General features: G+C 54.4%; 1 protein-coding gene across 1 annotated transcript in view; it reads left to right on the top strand.

The window, feature by feature from the left end:
- The window catches only part of cdh11 (cadherin 11, type 2, OB-cadherin (osteoblast)), a 45,178-nt gene extending 28,862 nt beyond the window's left edge, over positions 1 to 16,316 (top strand). Inside the window, exons 7-15 of the mRNA XM_083922961.1 lie at positions 3,610 to 3,797; positions 6,059 to 6,172; positions 6,277 to 6,416; positions 6,642 to 6,778; positions 9,987 to 10,108; positions 10,362 to 10,479; positions 10,783 to 11,034; positions 12,632 to 12,783; positions 12,952 to 16,316. Coding sequence (XP_083779087.1) covers positions 3,610 to 3,797; positions 6,059 to 6,172; positions 6,277 to 6,416; positions 6,642 to 6,778; positions 9,987 to 10,108; positions 10,362 to 10,479; positions 10,783 to 11,034; positions 12,632 to 12,783; positions 12,952 to 13,317 — 1,589 coding nt within the window. The 3' untranslated portion in view covers positions 13,318 to 16,316. The remainder of the gene's footprint in view (positions 1 to 3,609; positions 3,798 to 6,058; positions 6,173 to 6,276; positions 6,417 to 6,641; positions 6,779 to 9,986; positions 10,109 to 10,361; positions 10,480 to 10,782; positions 11,035 to 12,631; positions 12,784 to 12,951) is intronic.
- The last annotated feature ends 959 nt before the right edge of the window (positions 16,317 to 17,275 follow it).

The raw sequence follows: 17,275 nt of genomic DNA, 5'->3' as shown, positions 1-17,275 counted from the left end.
TCCTGGATCAGGGACAGGGACAGTGGAGTGTCCTGGATCAGGGACAGGGGGACAGTGGAGTGTCCTGGATCAGGGACAGGGACAGTGGAGTGTCCTGGATCAGGGACAGGGGGACAGTGGAGTGTCCTGGATCAGGGACAGGGACAGTGGAGTGTCCTGGATCAGGGACAGGGGGACAGCGGAGTGTCCTGGATCAGGGACGGGGGACAGCGGAGTGTCCTGGATCAGGGACAGGGGGACAGTGGAGTGTCCTGGATCAGGGACGGGGGGACAGTGGAGTGTCCTGGATCAGGGACAGGGGGACAGTGGAGTGTCCTGGATCAGGGACAGGGGGACAGTGGAGTGTCCTGGGTCAGGGACAGGGGGACAGCGGAGTGTCCTGGATCAGGGACAGGGGGACAGCGGAGTGTCCTGGATCAGGGACGGGGGGACAGTGGAGTGTCCTGGATCAGGGACAGGGACAGCAGAGTGTCCTGGATCAGGGACGGGGGGACAGCAGAGTGTCCTGGATCAGGGACGGGGGGACAGCGGAGTGTCCTGGATCAGGGACAGGGGGACAGTGGAGTGTCCTGGATCAGGGACAGGGGGACAGTGGAGTGTCCTGGATCAGGGACAGGGACAGTGGAGTGTCCTGGATCAGGGACAGGGGGACAGTGGAGTGTCCTGGATCAGGGACAGGGACAGTGGAGTGTCCTGGATCAGGGACAGGGGGACAGTGGAGTGTCCTGGATCAGGGACAGGGACAGTGGAGTGTCCTGGATCAGGGACAGGGACAGTGGAGTGTCCTGGATCAGGGACAGGGGGACAGTGGAGTGTCCTGGATCAGGGACAGGGACAGTGGAGTGTCCTGGATCAGGGACAGGGGGACAGTGGAGTGTCCTTGATCAGGGACAGGGGGACAGTGGAGTGTCCTGGATCAGGGACAGGGGGACAGTGGAGTTTCCTGGATCAGGGACGGGGGGACAGTGGAGTGTCCTGGATCAGGGACGGGGGGACAGTGGAGTGTCCTGGATCAGGGACAGGGGGACAGAGGAGTTTCCTGGATCAGGGACAGGGGGACAGTGGAGTGTCCTGGATCGGGGACGGGGGGACAGTGGAGTGTCCTGGATCAGGGACGGGGGGACAGAGGAGTTTCCTGGATCAGGGACAGGGGGACAGTGGAGTGTCCTGGATCAGGGACAGGGGGACAGTGGAGTGTCCTGGATCAGGGACAGGGGGACAGTGGAGTGTCCTGGATCAGGGACAGGGGGACAGTGGAGTGTCCTGGATCAGGGACAGGGACAGTGGAGTGTTCTGGATCAGGGACAGGGGGACAGTGGAGTGTCCTGGATCAGGGACGGGGGGACAGTGGAGTGTCCTGGATCAGGGACGGGGGGACAGTGGAGTGTCCTGGATCAGGGACAGGGACAGCAGAGTGTCCTGGATCAGGGACGGGGGGACAGCAGAGTGTCCTGGATCAGGGACGGGGGGACAGCGGAGTGTCCTGGATCAGGGACAGGGACAGTGGAGTGTCCTGGATCAGGGACAGGGGGACAGTGGAGTGTCCTGGATCAGGGACAGGGACAGTGGAGTGTCCTGGATCAGGGACAGGGGGACAGTGGAGTGTCCTGGATCAGGGACGGGGGACAGTGGAGTGTCCTGGATCAGGGACAGGGGGACAGTGGAGTGTCCTGGATCAGGGACAGGGGGACAGTGGAGTGTCCTGGATCAGGGACAGGGGGACAGTGGAGTGTCCTGGATCAGGGACAGGGGGACAGTGGAGTGTTCTGGATCAGGGACAGGGGGACAGTGGAGTGTCCTGGATCGGGGACGGGGGGACAGTGGAGTGTCCTGGATCAGGGACAGGGGGACAGAGGAGTTTCCTGGATCAGGGACAGGGGGACAGTGGAGTGTCCTGGATCAGGGACAGGGGGACAGTGGAGTGTCCTGGATCAGGGACAGGGAGACAGTGGAGTGTCCTGGATCAGGGACAGGGAGACAGTGGAGTGTCCTGGATCAGGGACAGGGGGACAGTGGAGTGTCCTGGATCGGGGACGGGGGGACAGTGGAGTGTCCTGGATCAGGGACAGGGGGACAGTGGAGTGTCCTGGATCAGGGACAGGGGGACAGTGGAGTGTCCTGGATCAGGGACAGGGACAGTGGAGTGTCCTGGATCAGGGACGGGGGGACAGTGGAGTGTCCTGGATCAGGGACGGGGGACAGTGGAGTGTCCTGGATCAGGGACAGAGGGACAGAGGAGTGTCCTGGATCAGGGACAGGGGGACAGTGGAGTGTCCTGGATCAGGGACGGGGGACAGTGGAGTGTCCTGGATCAGGGACGGGGGGACAGAGGAGTGTCCTGGATCAGGGACGGGGGGACAGTGGAGTGTCCTGGATCAGGGACAGAGGAGTGTCCTGGATCAGGGACGGGGGACAGTGGAGTGTCCTGGATCAGGGACAGGGGGACAGAGGAGTGTCCTGGATCAGGGACGGGGGGACAGTGGAGTGTCCTGGATCAGGGACAGGGGGACAGAGGAGTGTCCTGGATCAGGGACAGGGGGACAGTGGAGTGTCCTGGATCAGGGACAGGGGGACAGTGGAGTGTCCTGGATCAGGGACGGGGGGACAGTGGAGTGTCCTGGATCAGGGACGGGGGGACAGTGGAGTGTCCTGGATCAGGGACGGGGGGACAGTGGAGTGTCCTGGATCAGGGACAGGGGGACAGTGGAGTGTCCTGGATCAGGGACGGGGGGACAGTGGAGTGTCCTGGATCAGGGACAGGGGGACAGTGGAGTGTCCTGGATCAGGGACAGAGGGACAGAGGAGTGTCCTGGATCAGGGACAGGGGGACAGTGGAGTGTCCTGGATCAGGGACAGGGGGACAGTGGAGTGTCCTGGATCAGGGACAGGGGGACAGTGGAGTGTCCTGGATCAGGGACAGGGGGACAGTGGAGTGTCCTGGATCAGGGACAGGGGGACAGTGGAGTGTCCTGGATCAGGGACAGGGGGACAGTGGAGTGTCCTGGATCAGGGACGGGGGGACAGTGGAGTGTCCTGGATCAGGGACGGGGGGACAGTGGAGTGTCCTGGGTCAGGGACAGGGGGACAGTGGAGTGTCCTGGGTCAGGGACAGTGGAGTGTCCTGAATCAGGGACAGGGGGACAGTGGAGTGTCCTGGATCAGGGACAGGGGGACAGTGGAGTGTCCTGGATCAGGGACAGGGGGACAGTGGAGTGTCCTGGATCAGGGACAGGGGGACAGTGGAGTGTCCTGGATCAGGGACAGGGGGACAGTGGAGTGTCCCGGGTCAGGGACGGGGGGACAGCGGAGTGTCCGGAGTGGTTTAATGTTAATCACATGTTAAACATACAACACTTCCTGTCATGAGCACAGCGAACAGGAAGTTGTTCTTTAATAACCGGTCAGAGGAAACGAACTCTGAGCCGAGGACGAGTCTGAAGAAACGTGTTTTTCATTTTTTGTGATTTGTTGAAGAGTAAGAGGGTGAAAGTGGGCGTGGCCTGTCTCACGTGACCCAGCGTTGATAACAAATGTTCATTTGTGACGTACGATGTCACAGACGTCTAAACGTGTCCACCAGCAGTGACCACGTCCCCTCTCTGTCCGCAGGCGTTTACTCCATGTCCGTGTCCGAGGACCGGGTCCCCGGGGAGGAGGTGGGGCGCCTGAAGGCCAAAGACCCCGACCTGGGGGACAACGGGATGGTCCACTACCGCCTGCTGGACGGGGACGGGCTGAGCATGTTCGAGCTGAGCACCGACTCCGAGACGAGAGAGGCCGTGATCAAACTCAAGAAGGTGAGAAACGTCAACATTAATCATATTATTAATATTAATATTATTATTATTATTATTATTATTATTAACCTGTGTCCTCAGAGAGGCACCTAAAACACTGATATAGACCGATACAGACGCACCTATACAGGTTTAATGTGTTGCTCCGGCCACACGCCGGTTGCTACAGTCACACGCCGGTTGCTACGGCCACACGCCGGTTGCTACAGTCACACGCCGGTTGCTACAGTCACACGCCGGTTGCTACGGTCACACGCCGGTTGCTACGGTCACACGCCGGTTGCTACGGCCACACGCCGGTTGCTACAGTCACACGCCGGTTGCTACGGTCACACGCCGGTTGCTACGGTCACACGCCGGTTGCTACGGTCACACGCCGGTTGCTACGGCCGCAGACGCCTGTGACATTATTGGTTCAGTGTGACGAGTTTCAGATCTGATCACACCACAGACACACTGATGTCACTGCAACCGTGTGTGTGTGTGTGTGTGTGTGTGTGTGTGTGTGTGTGTGTGTGTGTGTGTGTGTGTGTGTGTGTGTGTGTGTGTGTGTGTGTGTTTGTGTGTGTGTGTTTGTGTGTGTGTGTCTCAGGGGAAATCAACACCTTTAGCCCCATGAAGATGCGCGCGCACACACACACACACACACAAATACACACACACACACACACACAAATAAACACACACACAGATGAGCTTTAATCAGATATTCTCTTTCAACTGTGTCCTGACGAAAGCAGTCCACAGAATATTAAGAGTGTGTGTGTGTGTGTGTGTGTGTGTGTGTGTGTGTGTGAGAGGTATTATTGTGAATATTATTACCTCACAGTGATCACACACACAGACACACACACACACACAGAAAGAACTGGGTCACTTCTGTCCTGTCAGCATCGTACCTCCTCAACACGTGAAACTCCGGCGCCACAGCGGCAGGCGGGCGCGGCTGCGAGCGAGTGAGTGAGTGAGTGAGTGAGTGAGTGAGTGAGTGAGTGAGTGAGTGAGTGAGTGAGTGAGTGAGTGAGTGAGTGAGTGAGTGAGTGAGTGAGTGAGTGAGTGAGTGAGTGAGTGAGTGAGTGAGTGAGTGAGTGAGTGAGTGAGTGAGCGAGTGAGCGAGCGAGTGAGTGAGTGAGCGAGCGAGCGAGCGAGCGAGCGAGCGAGCGAGCGAGCGAGCGAGCGAGCGAGTGAGTGAGAGAGTGAGTGAGTGAGTGAGTGAGTGAGTGAGTGAGTGAGTGAGTGAGTGAGTGAGAGAGTGAGTGAGTGAGTGAGCGAGTGAGTGAGTGAGAGAGCGAGTGAGTGAGTGAGAGAGAGAGCGAGTGAGTGAGCGAGAGAGCGAGCACGGAGGAAACGTCCTCCAGCATCGAGCCTCAGGACGTCACAGACCCGATAGTTGTGATTGTGATACTTTTGGAAACTGGAATTAAAAAACACTGACGACGACATTTGATCTGAAGCACCGGAAGTTTCAGCGCTGTGACCTCAGTCTGACCTCTGACCTCTGACTGACCTCTGACCTCAGTCTGACCTCTGACCTCAGTCTGACCTCTGACCTCTGACTGACCTCTGACCTCAGTCTGACCTTAGTCTGACCTCAGTCTGACCTCTGACCTCAGTCTGACCTCAGTCTGACCTCTGACCTCAGTCTGACCTCTGACCTCAGTCTGACCTCTGACCTCAGTCTGACCTCAGTCTGACCTCAGTCTGACCTCTGACCTCAGTCTGACCTCAGTCCGACGTTCAGGGTCCTGGTTCTGTCACGTTCAGGGTCCTGGTTCTGCCACGTTCAGGGTCCTGGTTCTGTCACGTTCAGGGTCCTGGTTCTGCCACGTTCAGGGTCCTGGTTCTGTCACGTTCAGGGTCCTGGTTCTGCCACGTTCAGGGTCCTGGTTCTGCCACGTTCAGGGTCTTGGTTCTGCCACGTTCAGGGTCTTGGTTCTGCCACGTTCAGGGTCCTGGTTCTGCCACGTATGCAGGTCCGTCCCTGGACCCTGGGAGGACTCGGTTTCCTCCCTGGAGCCTGAAACTCTTCTTCTCTGCTGCTCCTGTTTCTGTGGAACAGCAGATCAGTGTGATTCATGTGGCAACAGCTCCCCCTGCAGGAGGAGCAGGGGACTGCAGGGAGTCCAGCCAGCACACACCACTAACTCTGTCCCTCTGTGTGTGTGTGTGTGTGTGTGTGTGTGTGTGTGTGTGTGTGTGTGTGTGTGTGTGTGTGTGTGTGTGTGTGTGTGTGTGTGTGTGTGTGTGTGTCTCCCTCTCAGCCCGTGGACTTTGAGACCAAGCGGTCGTACTCGTTGAAGGTGGAGGGCTCCAACCCTCACATCGACCCTCAGTACCTCGCCTGGGGCCCGTACAAGGACGAGGCCACGATCAAGGTATTCATGATCCACACGCAGACGTGTTTATCTGCCTAAGAGCCTCTACGGTGGCCCTGAGGGTCAAAACTGTTATGAGTGATTTGACTCCATCCTCTGCTCAGATCTCGGTGGAGGACGCAGACGAGCCCCCGGTGTTCGTCGCTCCCAGTTACACGTTTGAGGTGGAGGAGAACGCACCTGAAGGCACCGTGGTCGGACGAGTCCACGCCAAGGACACGGACGTGGCCAACAACCCCGTCAGGTACACACACACTCTCACACACACTCTCACACACTCTCACACACAAACATCACCTATTTTCAGTGAAGACGACCGCTGCGTCTTTTTACCAACATCCTTTCAACTTCAGCCGTGATAACGATCGTGTGTGTGTGTGTGTGTGTGTGTGTGTGTGTGTGTGTGTGTGTGTGTGTGTGTGTGTGTGTGTGTGTGTGTGTGTGTGTGTGTGTGTGTGTGTGTGTGCAGGTACATGATCCCTCTGTACACAGACATCGAGCAGTTCTTCAGCATCAACGCAGACGACGGCATGATCACCACGACGCGACCGCTGGACAGAGAGGCGCAGGCCTGGCACAACATCTCTGTGTCCGCCACAGAGATCGGTACGCACGCACACACACACACACACGCATGCACGCCTGCACGCACACACACACACACACACACACACACACAGGTGCATTATGGGAGGTGACGTGGACAGCGTTTGAGTCTGTGGCTCGTAGATGAACGACCTCCCAGACAAACGAGCCGCTCACGTGTTTGTGCGTCGTGGTCGAGCTGACGGAGGAAACAGGACGTTGATGCTTCTGTGACCTGATGGAGAGACGACAGTTCGGACCAATCAGCTGCTTGACGCACAGACCAAACAGGAAATGCTGCTGCGTTCACACGTCCCGCCCCCTCGTGTTTGAAAACGACTCTGATTGGCTGTTGAGTCAAACTGACTGGTTCCATCCGGTCACATGATCAGCAACGAGCTAACGGTTAGTTTCGGTCAGGGCTGGCGTCCCTCTGAGCAGAAGCAGCTGTGAGGAAGTCGTTCAGTCGCAGTGAGCGACGTCGACTTCTGTGTCTCAGCTCAAACGTCTCAGCGTCAAACCCCGGCGCTGGGAGACTCGCTCCACGCTCCCTGTAGCCCGCTGCCACGACGCTGCGCTCTTCTTCGGTGGTTTCTGAGTCACCCGCTCTGTTGTTGTTGTCATGGTTTCAGTGGTTAAATCTGTGGTTAAATCACCGCATCAGCAGAAAAGCGTCAGAGAAGTTTGTGTGTGTGTGAGTTTCCTCTGCTGCTCTGCATTTACGTTCACGTCTCAGTGCAGTTTTTATAAATAAACTGTTTAATAAACATGAAATAAACAATAAACTCATGTTTCATATGAACTCATCAGCGGAGAGACGCAGCAAAGAGAAGATTTCAGAGAGGAGCAGGAGAATAAAGGAGCGTGTGAATAAAATATAAATTAAAGGAAAGAGCCTCAAACTTTGATTTAGTCCGATAATTGAGTGTAAACGTCAGATTCACAGGTTTGTTCCTTTAATTAAAACTGTTTCTGACACTTTTATAATATTCACTCCTGTGACTCTGGAGGGTTTTAAATGATCCGTTACAGTGACGCTCAGATCGTTACGGACCCTCACTTTGGATCACTCTGGATCACTCTGGATCACTCTGGATCACTCTGGATCATTCTGGATCACTCTGGATCACTCTGGATCATTCTGGATCACTCTGGATCACTCTGGATCACTCTGGATCACTCTGGATCATTCTGGATCACTCTGGATCACTCTGGATCACTCTGGATCACTCTGGATCATTGTGGATCACTCTGGATCACTCTGGATCACTCTGGATCACTCTGGATCATTCTGGATCACTCTGGATCACTCTGGATCACTTTGGATCACTCTGGATCACTCTGGATCATTCTGGATCACTCTGGATCACTCTGGATCACTCTGGATCATTCTGGATCACTCTGGATCACTCTGGATCACTTTGGATCACTCTGGATCACTCTGGATCACTCTGGATCACTCTGGATCATTCTGGATCACTCTGGATCACTCTGGATCACTCTGGATCACTCTGGATCATTGTGGATCACTCTGGATCACTCTGGATCACTCTGGATCACTCTGGATCATTCTGGATCACTCTGGATCATTCTGGATCACTCTGGATCACTCTGGATCATTCTGGATCACTCTGGATCACTCTGGATCATTCTGGATCACTCTGGATCACTCTGGATCATTCTGGATCAGTCTGGATCAGTCTGGATCATTCTGGATCACTCTGGATCACTCTGGATCACTCTGGATCATTCTGGATCACTCTGGATCATTCTGGATCACTCTGGATCACTCTGGATCACTCTGGATCAGTCTGGATCACTCTGGATCATTCTGGATCATTCTGGATCACTCTGGATCACTCTGGATCACTCTGGATCATTCTGGATCACTCTGGATCACTCTGGATCAGTCTGGATCACTCTGGATCACTCTGGATCACTCTGGATCACTCTGGATCACTCTGGATCATTCTGGATCATTCTGGATCACTCTGGATCACTCTGGATCATTCTGGATCATTCTGGATCACTCTGGATCACTCTGGATCACTCTGGATCATTCTGGATCATTCTGGATCACTCTGGATCACTCTGGATCATTCTGGATCATTCTGGATCACTCTGGATCACTCTGGATCATTCTGGATCATTCTGGATCACTCTGGATCACTCTGGATCACTCTGGATCACTCTGGATCACTCTGGATCACTCTGGATCATTCTGGATCATTCTGGATCATTCTGGATCACTCTGGATCACTCTGGATCACTCTGGATCACTCTGGATCACTCTGGATCAGTCTGGTCCGTTGGCCCCAGTTCCCCGTGTGCAGCGCTCCGGTTCAGGCGGGTGCGTGAGAGGGCGGGGGTGGATCCTCGGTGACGTCTGTGCAGCTCAGACTGTGAGGGAGCGAGGGGCCCGACCCGGCTTCACCCTCGGCGCCCGCAGCCACAGAGGCCCCACCCTGGTATTCTGTGGTCCAGGCTCCAGCGAACAGAGCGCCGCGTGGTTTCCCTGTGGCGTGAGAGAGACGCCAGACGGCCAGATGGAAACGGGCTGGGCGCCCACAGAGCGAGGAGCATTGCAGGCCGGGCTAACCGCTAACAGGCCCTGGCAGGCTAAATACACGTGTGGTAGAGACGAGGACGTGGAACGAGTCCGGCTACAATTACAAACATGCTCCAACGGGTTTAACCCTACACTGTCTCTGCATCACTCTGAGTCTTCTGTTAATAACTGTGTGTGTGTGTGTGTGTGTGTGTGTGTCTGTGTGTGTGTCTGTGTGTGTGTGTGTGTGTGTGTGTGTGTGTGTCTCTGTGTGTGTGTGTGTCTGTGTGTGTGTGTGTCTGTGTGTGTGTGTGTGTGTGTGTGTCTGTGTGTGTGTGTGTGTGTGTCTGTGTGTGTGTGTGTGTGTGTGTGTGTGTGTATGTGTGTGTGTGTGTGTGTGTGTCTGTGTGTGTGTCTGTGTGTGTGTGTGTGTGTGTGTGTGTGTGTGTGTGTGTGTGTGTGTGTGTGTGTGTGTGTGTGTGTGTGTGTGTGTGTGTGTCTGTGTGTGTGTGTGTGTGTGTGTGTGTGTGTGTGTGTGTGTGTGTGTGTGTCTGTGTGTGTCTGTGTGTGTGTGTCTGTGTGTGTGTGTCTGTGTGTGTGTGTGTGTGTGTGTGTGTGTGTGTGTCTATGTGTGTGTGTGTGTGTGTGTGTGTGTGTGTGTGTGTGTGTGTGTGTGTGCAGGAGGACACCACCAGGACACCAAAGTTCGCGTTAACATCAAAGTGAAAGACGTGAACGACAACGCTCCAGAGTTCGCAACAAACAACGAGGTCCTGATGTGTGAGACTGTGGCTCCAGGGAAGGTACGTGTGTGTGTGTGTGTGTGTGTGTGTGTGTCTGTGTGTGCGTGTGTGTGTGCGTGCGTGCGTGTGTGTGTGTGAGAGTGTGTGTGTGCCTCTCATTAACGGTCTTCTCTGGTGTGTGTGTGCGTGCGTGTGTGTGCATGTGTGTGTGCGCGTGCGTGTGTGTGCATGTGTGTGTGCGCGCGTGTGTGTGTGTGTGTGTGTCTCTGTGCGTGTGTGTGTGCGTGTGTGTGTGTGTGTGTGTGTGTCTCAGGTGATAGAGACGCTGAGTGCGGTGGATAAGGACCAGATGGTGCACAGGCAACACTTCACCTTCAGTTTGGCTCCAGAAGTTTCACACAACAACAACTTCTCCCTGAAGGACAACAGAGGTGAGTGACCTTTGACCCCGGACGTCTGCGTGACCCCGGCGTGTGTGTGTGTGTGTGTGACCCCGGCGTGCACTGAGTCCACATGTTCATATCATTATAGTTGTTGTGTTTGTAAATGAGAAACTTCGCTGTGATAAAGTCTAAATGCAGAGTTTGACCTCATCAGTGTGTGTGTGTGTGTGTGTGTGTGTGTGTGTGTGTGTGTGTGTGTGTGTGTGTGTGTGTGTGTGTGTGTGTGTGTGTGTGTGTGTGTGTGTGTGTGTGTGTGTGTGTGTGTGTGTGTGTGTGTGTGTGTGTCTGCAGACAGCACAGCCAGCATCTACGTGCTCCGTAAAGGCTTCAGCCGCCTCACGCAGGACGTTTACCGCCTTCCCATTGAGATCAGTGATAACGGCGCCCCGGCCCTGAGCAGCACCAGCACCCTGACCGTGCGCGTGTGCTCCTGTGACAGCAGGGACACCATCCTGTCCTGCAACGTGGAGCCCTACGTGCTGCCCGCGGGCCTCAGCACCGGGGCGCTCATCGCCATCCTGGCCTGCATCGTCATCCTGCTGGGTAAGGACGCGCCTCCGCACCGCTGACACTGCCGCGAGGCCGAGGCGGCACCATCACGCTGGCCACTCTCTGAACGCTGGAAGTGCTCAAACAGGAACAGACGATGACTTTAAAGAAGCACGTTGTGTTTTTACACAGACGCACAAACACAAAGACGCTCGTTGTCATGACACCGCTCTGCCTCGTCTCATCCTTATTTAGACTGCGTGCGCACGGCTGAACCTGCGCTCCTGCTCTGTAGCGTGGTTTGTCAGGTATCCTGTTCAACCCACATGTTCATCATCTGACACCTCGTTTGATTTAATGCACTTTATCGAGGAGACCACTTTGGCTCTGCGGTGTGTCTTCCTGCAGCCTCGTGCCAACACATTCATTCACTCATTCATCTTCAACCGCTTGTCCCTGTCGGAGTCGTGTGTCCCCCCCCCCCCCCGGCCACCACGTCACACATCACCTGCACATTCATGGGGTGGTAGTTTTGGTGATGATTGCGTAATCATTCATGGACGCTGCCTTCAGACGCACATGAGCACGATCAGTCGCTCCAACCACAGTTTTTATTGTTGTTATTGTTTTAATAATCTGTTTTGATCTGATCTTCACATGTGACGCTTCTGCTTAACGACAGCTGAGGTTCATTAGTTTCAGATCCACGGACTCAAACGTGCGACACGACCTCAGACCTGAGGTCAGATCTGATCGGAGCTCACGTCCAAACTGATAAATGCCGACGTTTGACAGGAAATGGTCGTGCACACATTTTCCTGCCGTACGTTTGTTTGATAAACGACGGCCAGTGTCTCTGAGTGAGTGTTGCTCTGTGAACACAGACGTTCTCCGGTGTCGGCTCTCCCGCTCTGACGCTGTGGTCCCTGTGTGTCCTGTAACATAACCAGCGTGCATGAGTTTCCTGCTCTCGAACCGTCGGACCTCTGAGAACGCTTCAGCACGTGTTGATGAGCAGCTCTGTTAAAACGGCCCGACGTGTGAAACAGCATCTGATGATGTTAATTAAAGAGTCCGTGGTGTAATTACACGGTCCCCCAGTGTGCTGCTAATTACCCCACACGGCTCTACTGCCTCTCACAGACGACGTGAAGCAACAGTCACTGACTCTTTGTTTCCCTGGCAGCCATCGTGGTGCTGAAGCGTCAGTCACTGACTCTTTGTTTCCCTGGCAGCCATCGTGGTGCTGAAGCGTCAGTCACTGACTCTTTGTTTCCCTGGCAGCCATCGTGGTGCTGAAGCGTCAGTCACTGACTCTTTGTTTCCCTGGCAGCCATCGTGGTGCTGTTCGTGGCGCTGAAGCGTCAGTCACTGACTCTTTGTTTCCCTGGCAGCCATCGTGGTGCTGTTCGTGGCGCTGAAGCGTCAGTCACTGACTCTTTGTTTCCCTGGCAGCCATCGTGGTGCTGAAGCGTCAGTCACTGACTCTTTGTTTCCCTGGCAGCCATCGTGGTGCTGAAGCGTCAGTCACTGACTCTTTGTTTCCCTGGCAGCCATCGTGGTGCTGAAGCGTCAGTCACTGACTCTTTGTTTCCCTGGCAGCCATCGTGGTGCTGAAGCGTCAGTCACTGACTCTTTGTTTCCCTGGCAGCCATCGTGGTGCTGTTCGTGGCGCTGAGGCGTCAGAAGAAGGAGCCGCTGATCGTGTTCGAGGAGGAGGACATCAGAGAGAACATCATCACCTACGACGACGAGGGAGGCGGCGAGGAGGACACGGAGGCGTTCGACATCGCCACACTGCAGGTACCAAGACCGACCATCCGTCTACACTTAACCGTCTCCTTTAGAGTCTAAACTTAACCGTCTCCTTTAGTGACTAAACTTAACCGTCTCCTTTAGAGACTAAACTTAACCGTCTCCTTTAGTGGTCTAACCTTTACCTGACCTGTGTTTCCTCTCGTCCCCGTTCAGAACCCAGACGGCGCCAACGGCTTCCTGCCCCGAAAGGACATCAAACCGGAGCTGCAGTATCCCATGAGGCCCGGCGGCGGCCGCCCTGCGGCCAACAGCGTCGACGTCGACGACTTCATCAAGACCCGGATTGCGGAGGCGGACAGCGACCCGACGGCGCCGCCTTACGACTCCATTCAGATCTACGGATACGAGGGCAGAGGGTCTCTGGCCGGGTCGCTGAGCTCCCTGGAGTCCGTCACCACGGAGTCGGACCTGGACTATGACTACCTGCAGAGCTGGGGGCCCCGCTTCAAGAAGCTGGCGGATCTGTACGGGACCAAAGACTGCTTCATGGGGGACGGGGACGAGGACGAGGACTCCTAACAGTGGACTTAGCGAGTGGACGCCCGGTCTCTGATGTTTGGATCCATGAGGATTTGTTACCTGAGGGTCAAACCTCCCCCCCCACTCCTCACCACAGCCCCCCCCCCTCCCACGGACCCTTTGTTAACGAACGCTTGGACTCCCAGTGTCTCCCAAATTTCCCCGCCCCCCCCCCACGGTGCGTCTGCGTCCCTTTGTCCTTCTACAGACTGGAGCACGGCAGCGCGGGAGCGTTGCTGAGTCACCGTGTGTTTGAAAGTTAACTGTTGGGAACAAATGTTGCTGTGTCATCCAAACGACGGTTTAGTTCTTAGAGGTTCTGGATTCACTCCCTCACAGGGTCCTGATGGGGGGCGTCCTGTCAGGGCGGGTGTCCATCGAACACTTTGGTGCAGTGGCCTTGGAAGCGTGCGTGACCCTGACTGACCCTGAACACTGGATGTGTCTGTGTCAGACGTCGGCGGTTGTTACGGACGATGAACCGTGTGTTTATTCTTCCGCGGTGACGAGGCGGAGCGAGCAGCGAGGAACGGAAAGGTTGTTCAGCTCGTTTCTGTTACAACAGGATGAAATGTACGAAGTAAAATCCTCGCTCACGTATTTGACGAAGCCTTTTCCATCCTGTAACAACCGTGCGACATTTAGGAGCAGCGTCAGACAGGAAGTGTTCAGGGACACGACTGTACGGGTTACGCCGGTTCTAAAGGCACGACACGCCGCGTGTTTGATGGAGACGAGGCTAAAGGTTCATTCCTGCTCCGTGTGTGAACGTGCGTTCTCCTGTTTGACCCCAACAAAGATGGAGGCGATGGAGGAGAGAAGCGTCCTGAGTCAAAATGGCGGCAGCGTTGCAGACGGCGGTGGTCTGTGAGACACTAAAGACGTCCCAGAGTGTGGACGCAGAATTCCACACGTTGGTTTGACAGATGAGACAAAGTGACGACGACGTCTCTGTCAGTGTTTCAGGACGTCCGTCGGGGCTTCGATGACTCGCTCGCTCCTGATGTTCACGGTGCTCGACACTGCCCCCACGGTTTCAGGTGGTACTGCAGCGTTTGCTCTGTATCTGTACGCATCCGTCAGCTTTCAGGGTACAGACAGAAACACGGAGGAGACGGACGCAGAGGACGCACAGAAGGCTGCAGCTGCGTCCGTGTGCGTGTGCGTCTCTAACCTGAGCAGGAATGAACCTCGAGCTTCGCTCTTCGTGGCGTTCGTCAAAGACACACAGAGAAAAAGAATCTAATGAAATAAAAGAAGTGATGAAGCAGAAATGAAGGTGAGCAGAAGCGTCTTTGGGTCCAGCAGCTGAAACGTTTGTGTCTCTGGTGCGTCGTCGTGTGCAGACGCGAGCCGGTGGCGTGGACAGCGTGACCCACTCTGGGTTGTTGATACTGTGCAGACGCTCGCAGCATCCTCACAGTACGGTGGCCTTATAATAAATTAACAACAACTCCAGAGGTGAACACAACGTTAGCGTAACCATAGAGACCGCTAGCTTCAGTAGCTCCGCACAGAAGGACCGCGTATCCGTGGAAACGCCACACAAAGACCTTTTTTCTACTCCACACGGACTCGATTCAAAAACTGTTTTCATTCTTCACGTGAAAGCAAAGCTGCCCCCCCCCCCCCCCCCGTGTCCCCGTCCTCCGACCATCACCCCCCCGACCATCACCCCCCCACCACCAATGATGATCACTTCCTCCCTCTCAGTCCACCAATGATGATCACTTCCTCCCTCTCAGTCCACCAATGATGATCACTTCCTCCCTCTCAGTCCACCAATGATGATCACTTCCTCCCTCTCAGTCCACCAATGACGATCACTTCCTCCCTCTCAGTCCACCAATGACGATCACTTCCTGCTCCCCAGTCCACCAATGATGATCACTTCCTCCTCCTCAGTCCACCAATGATGATCACTTCCTCCCTCTCAGTCCACCAATGATGATCACTTCCTCCTCCTCAGTCCACCAATGATGATCACTTCCTCCCTCTCAGTCCACCAATGACGATCACTTCCTCCTCCTCAGTCAACCAATGACGATCACTTCCTCCTCCTCAGTCCACCAATGATGATCACTTCCTCCCTCTCAGTCCACCAATGACGATCACTTCCTCCTCCTCAGTCAACCAATGACGATCACTTCCTCCTCCTCAGTCCACCAATGACGATCACTTCCTCCTCCTCAGTCCACCAATGATGATCACTTCCTCCCTCTCAGTCCACCAATGATGATCACTTCCTCCTTCTCAGTCCACCAATGATGATCACTTCCTCCCTCTCAGTCCACCAATGACGATCACTTCCTCCTCCTCAGTCCACCAATGACGATCACTTCCTCCTCCCTCTCACTCCACCAATGATGATCACTTCCTCCCTCTCAGTCCACCAATGACGATCACTTCCTCCCTCTCAGTCCACCAATGACGATCACTTCCTCCTCACTCCACCAATGACGATCAATCTCTGAGTAAAACCCTGTGAGCTCGTAAATCGCCTTAAACCTAACGGACACTCTTGCAGCGCGGTGCATTCTCTTTGTTCCTCCTTTTGTTTCTTTTGTAACTTGAGAAGTTTGTTCAGAACGCAGCGATCCTCCACGTGAGTGTGTACAGAGCAAGGTGCAGACGTGATGAGTCGCTCTCTGAAGGGTGATTCAGCTTAAATCATCCTCCAGGGTCTGTGTCTGCACTTTAACCATCAATAATCCAGGAGAGATGCTAACAGCTGGACGTGGCTAACAGTGGTTAGCTCGGGGCAGTACGGTGAAGGCATTCAAAGGTCTTTTTTAACCACTAATGCTGCTGAAAATAACAGCAAACCTCTGCAGCAGCGTGAGAAGAGTCCCTACACACACACACACACACACACACACACACACACACACACACACACATGAGAAGAGTCCCTACACACACAACAAAGCATCATCAGCGTAGTTAGTGAAGCCAGAGTTTATTAAAGAGTGTTTTAGTAAAGTCCATTACAGTGGAAGGAGCCCATTGATGCTTTGTTGTGTGTGTGTGTGTGTGTGTGTGTGTGTGTGTGTGTGTGTGTGTGTGTGTGTGTGTGTGTGTGTGTGTAGGGACTCTTCTCATGTGTGTGTGTGTGTGTGTGTGTGTAGGGACTCTTCTCCTGCTGCTGCAGAGGTTTGCTGTTATTTTCAGCAGCATTAGTGGTTAAAAAAGACCTTTGAATGCCTTCACCGTGCTGCCCCGAGCTAACCACTGTTAGCCACGTCCGGCTGTTAGCATCTCTCCTGATTTCTACCTTAATAAAAACTGTCTCCATGGTTACTGAGGATTAAAGTGCAGACACAGACCCTGGGAGGATGACGTTATGCTGAATGACCCTTTAATTAGGATGTGCGGTTTCTGCCGGTGCCGTAAATGTGGACGGGCAAACGTGCGTGGTGTGTTGTTGGTCGTGTCGCAGCTGCACCTGTTGCATCAACACGTGCGGAGACACGCACACGAACACGACGGCGTGTTTTCAGAGCCACATGTACGCACGCGCTGGAACACACAGCCTCCTTTTGTAATGTTATTATATGATTCTTATTATTATTGTTGTTTTTTATCATTATTATCATTATTCTGACAGTAACTGTTCTTTCTGTGGCTGCACGTGTCCGACTCTCTGCAGACCGATGGTCGCCGCCCAGAGTCCAACACGACGGCGCCCGTGTCCTCTCTTTGTTGTTTTTGTTGAGTCGGCGTTTCCTCGTTCTTTCTCTGTCCCAGAGGAAAACTGGAGCTCAGTGTGAGGACGCCTCGTTTCTACTCTGTCACGTTTTATGGAAGCGATTTGTACAATTTTAAAGTTGTTATTTTAGTATACATGCAGAATATCCCAGTATTACAGCAGACACGTGTGAAGGAGACTAAAGCTGCAGCATCACACTTATATTTTCTCAACATTGTAATGTTGCTTTACTCTGAGCTTCGACCTCCG

Source organism: Echiichthys vipera, assembly GCF_963691815.1.
Source record: "Echiichthys vipera genome assembly, chromosome: 11".
Lineage (NCBI taxonomy): Eukaryota > Metazoa > Chordata > Actinopteri > Perciformes > Trachinidae > Echiichthys > Echiichthys vipera.
The sequence above is the reverse complement of the archived record's forward strand: the minus strand, read 5'-3'. Positions and strand labels throughout refer to the sequence as shown.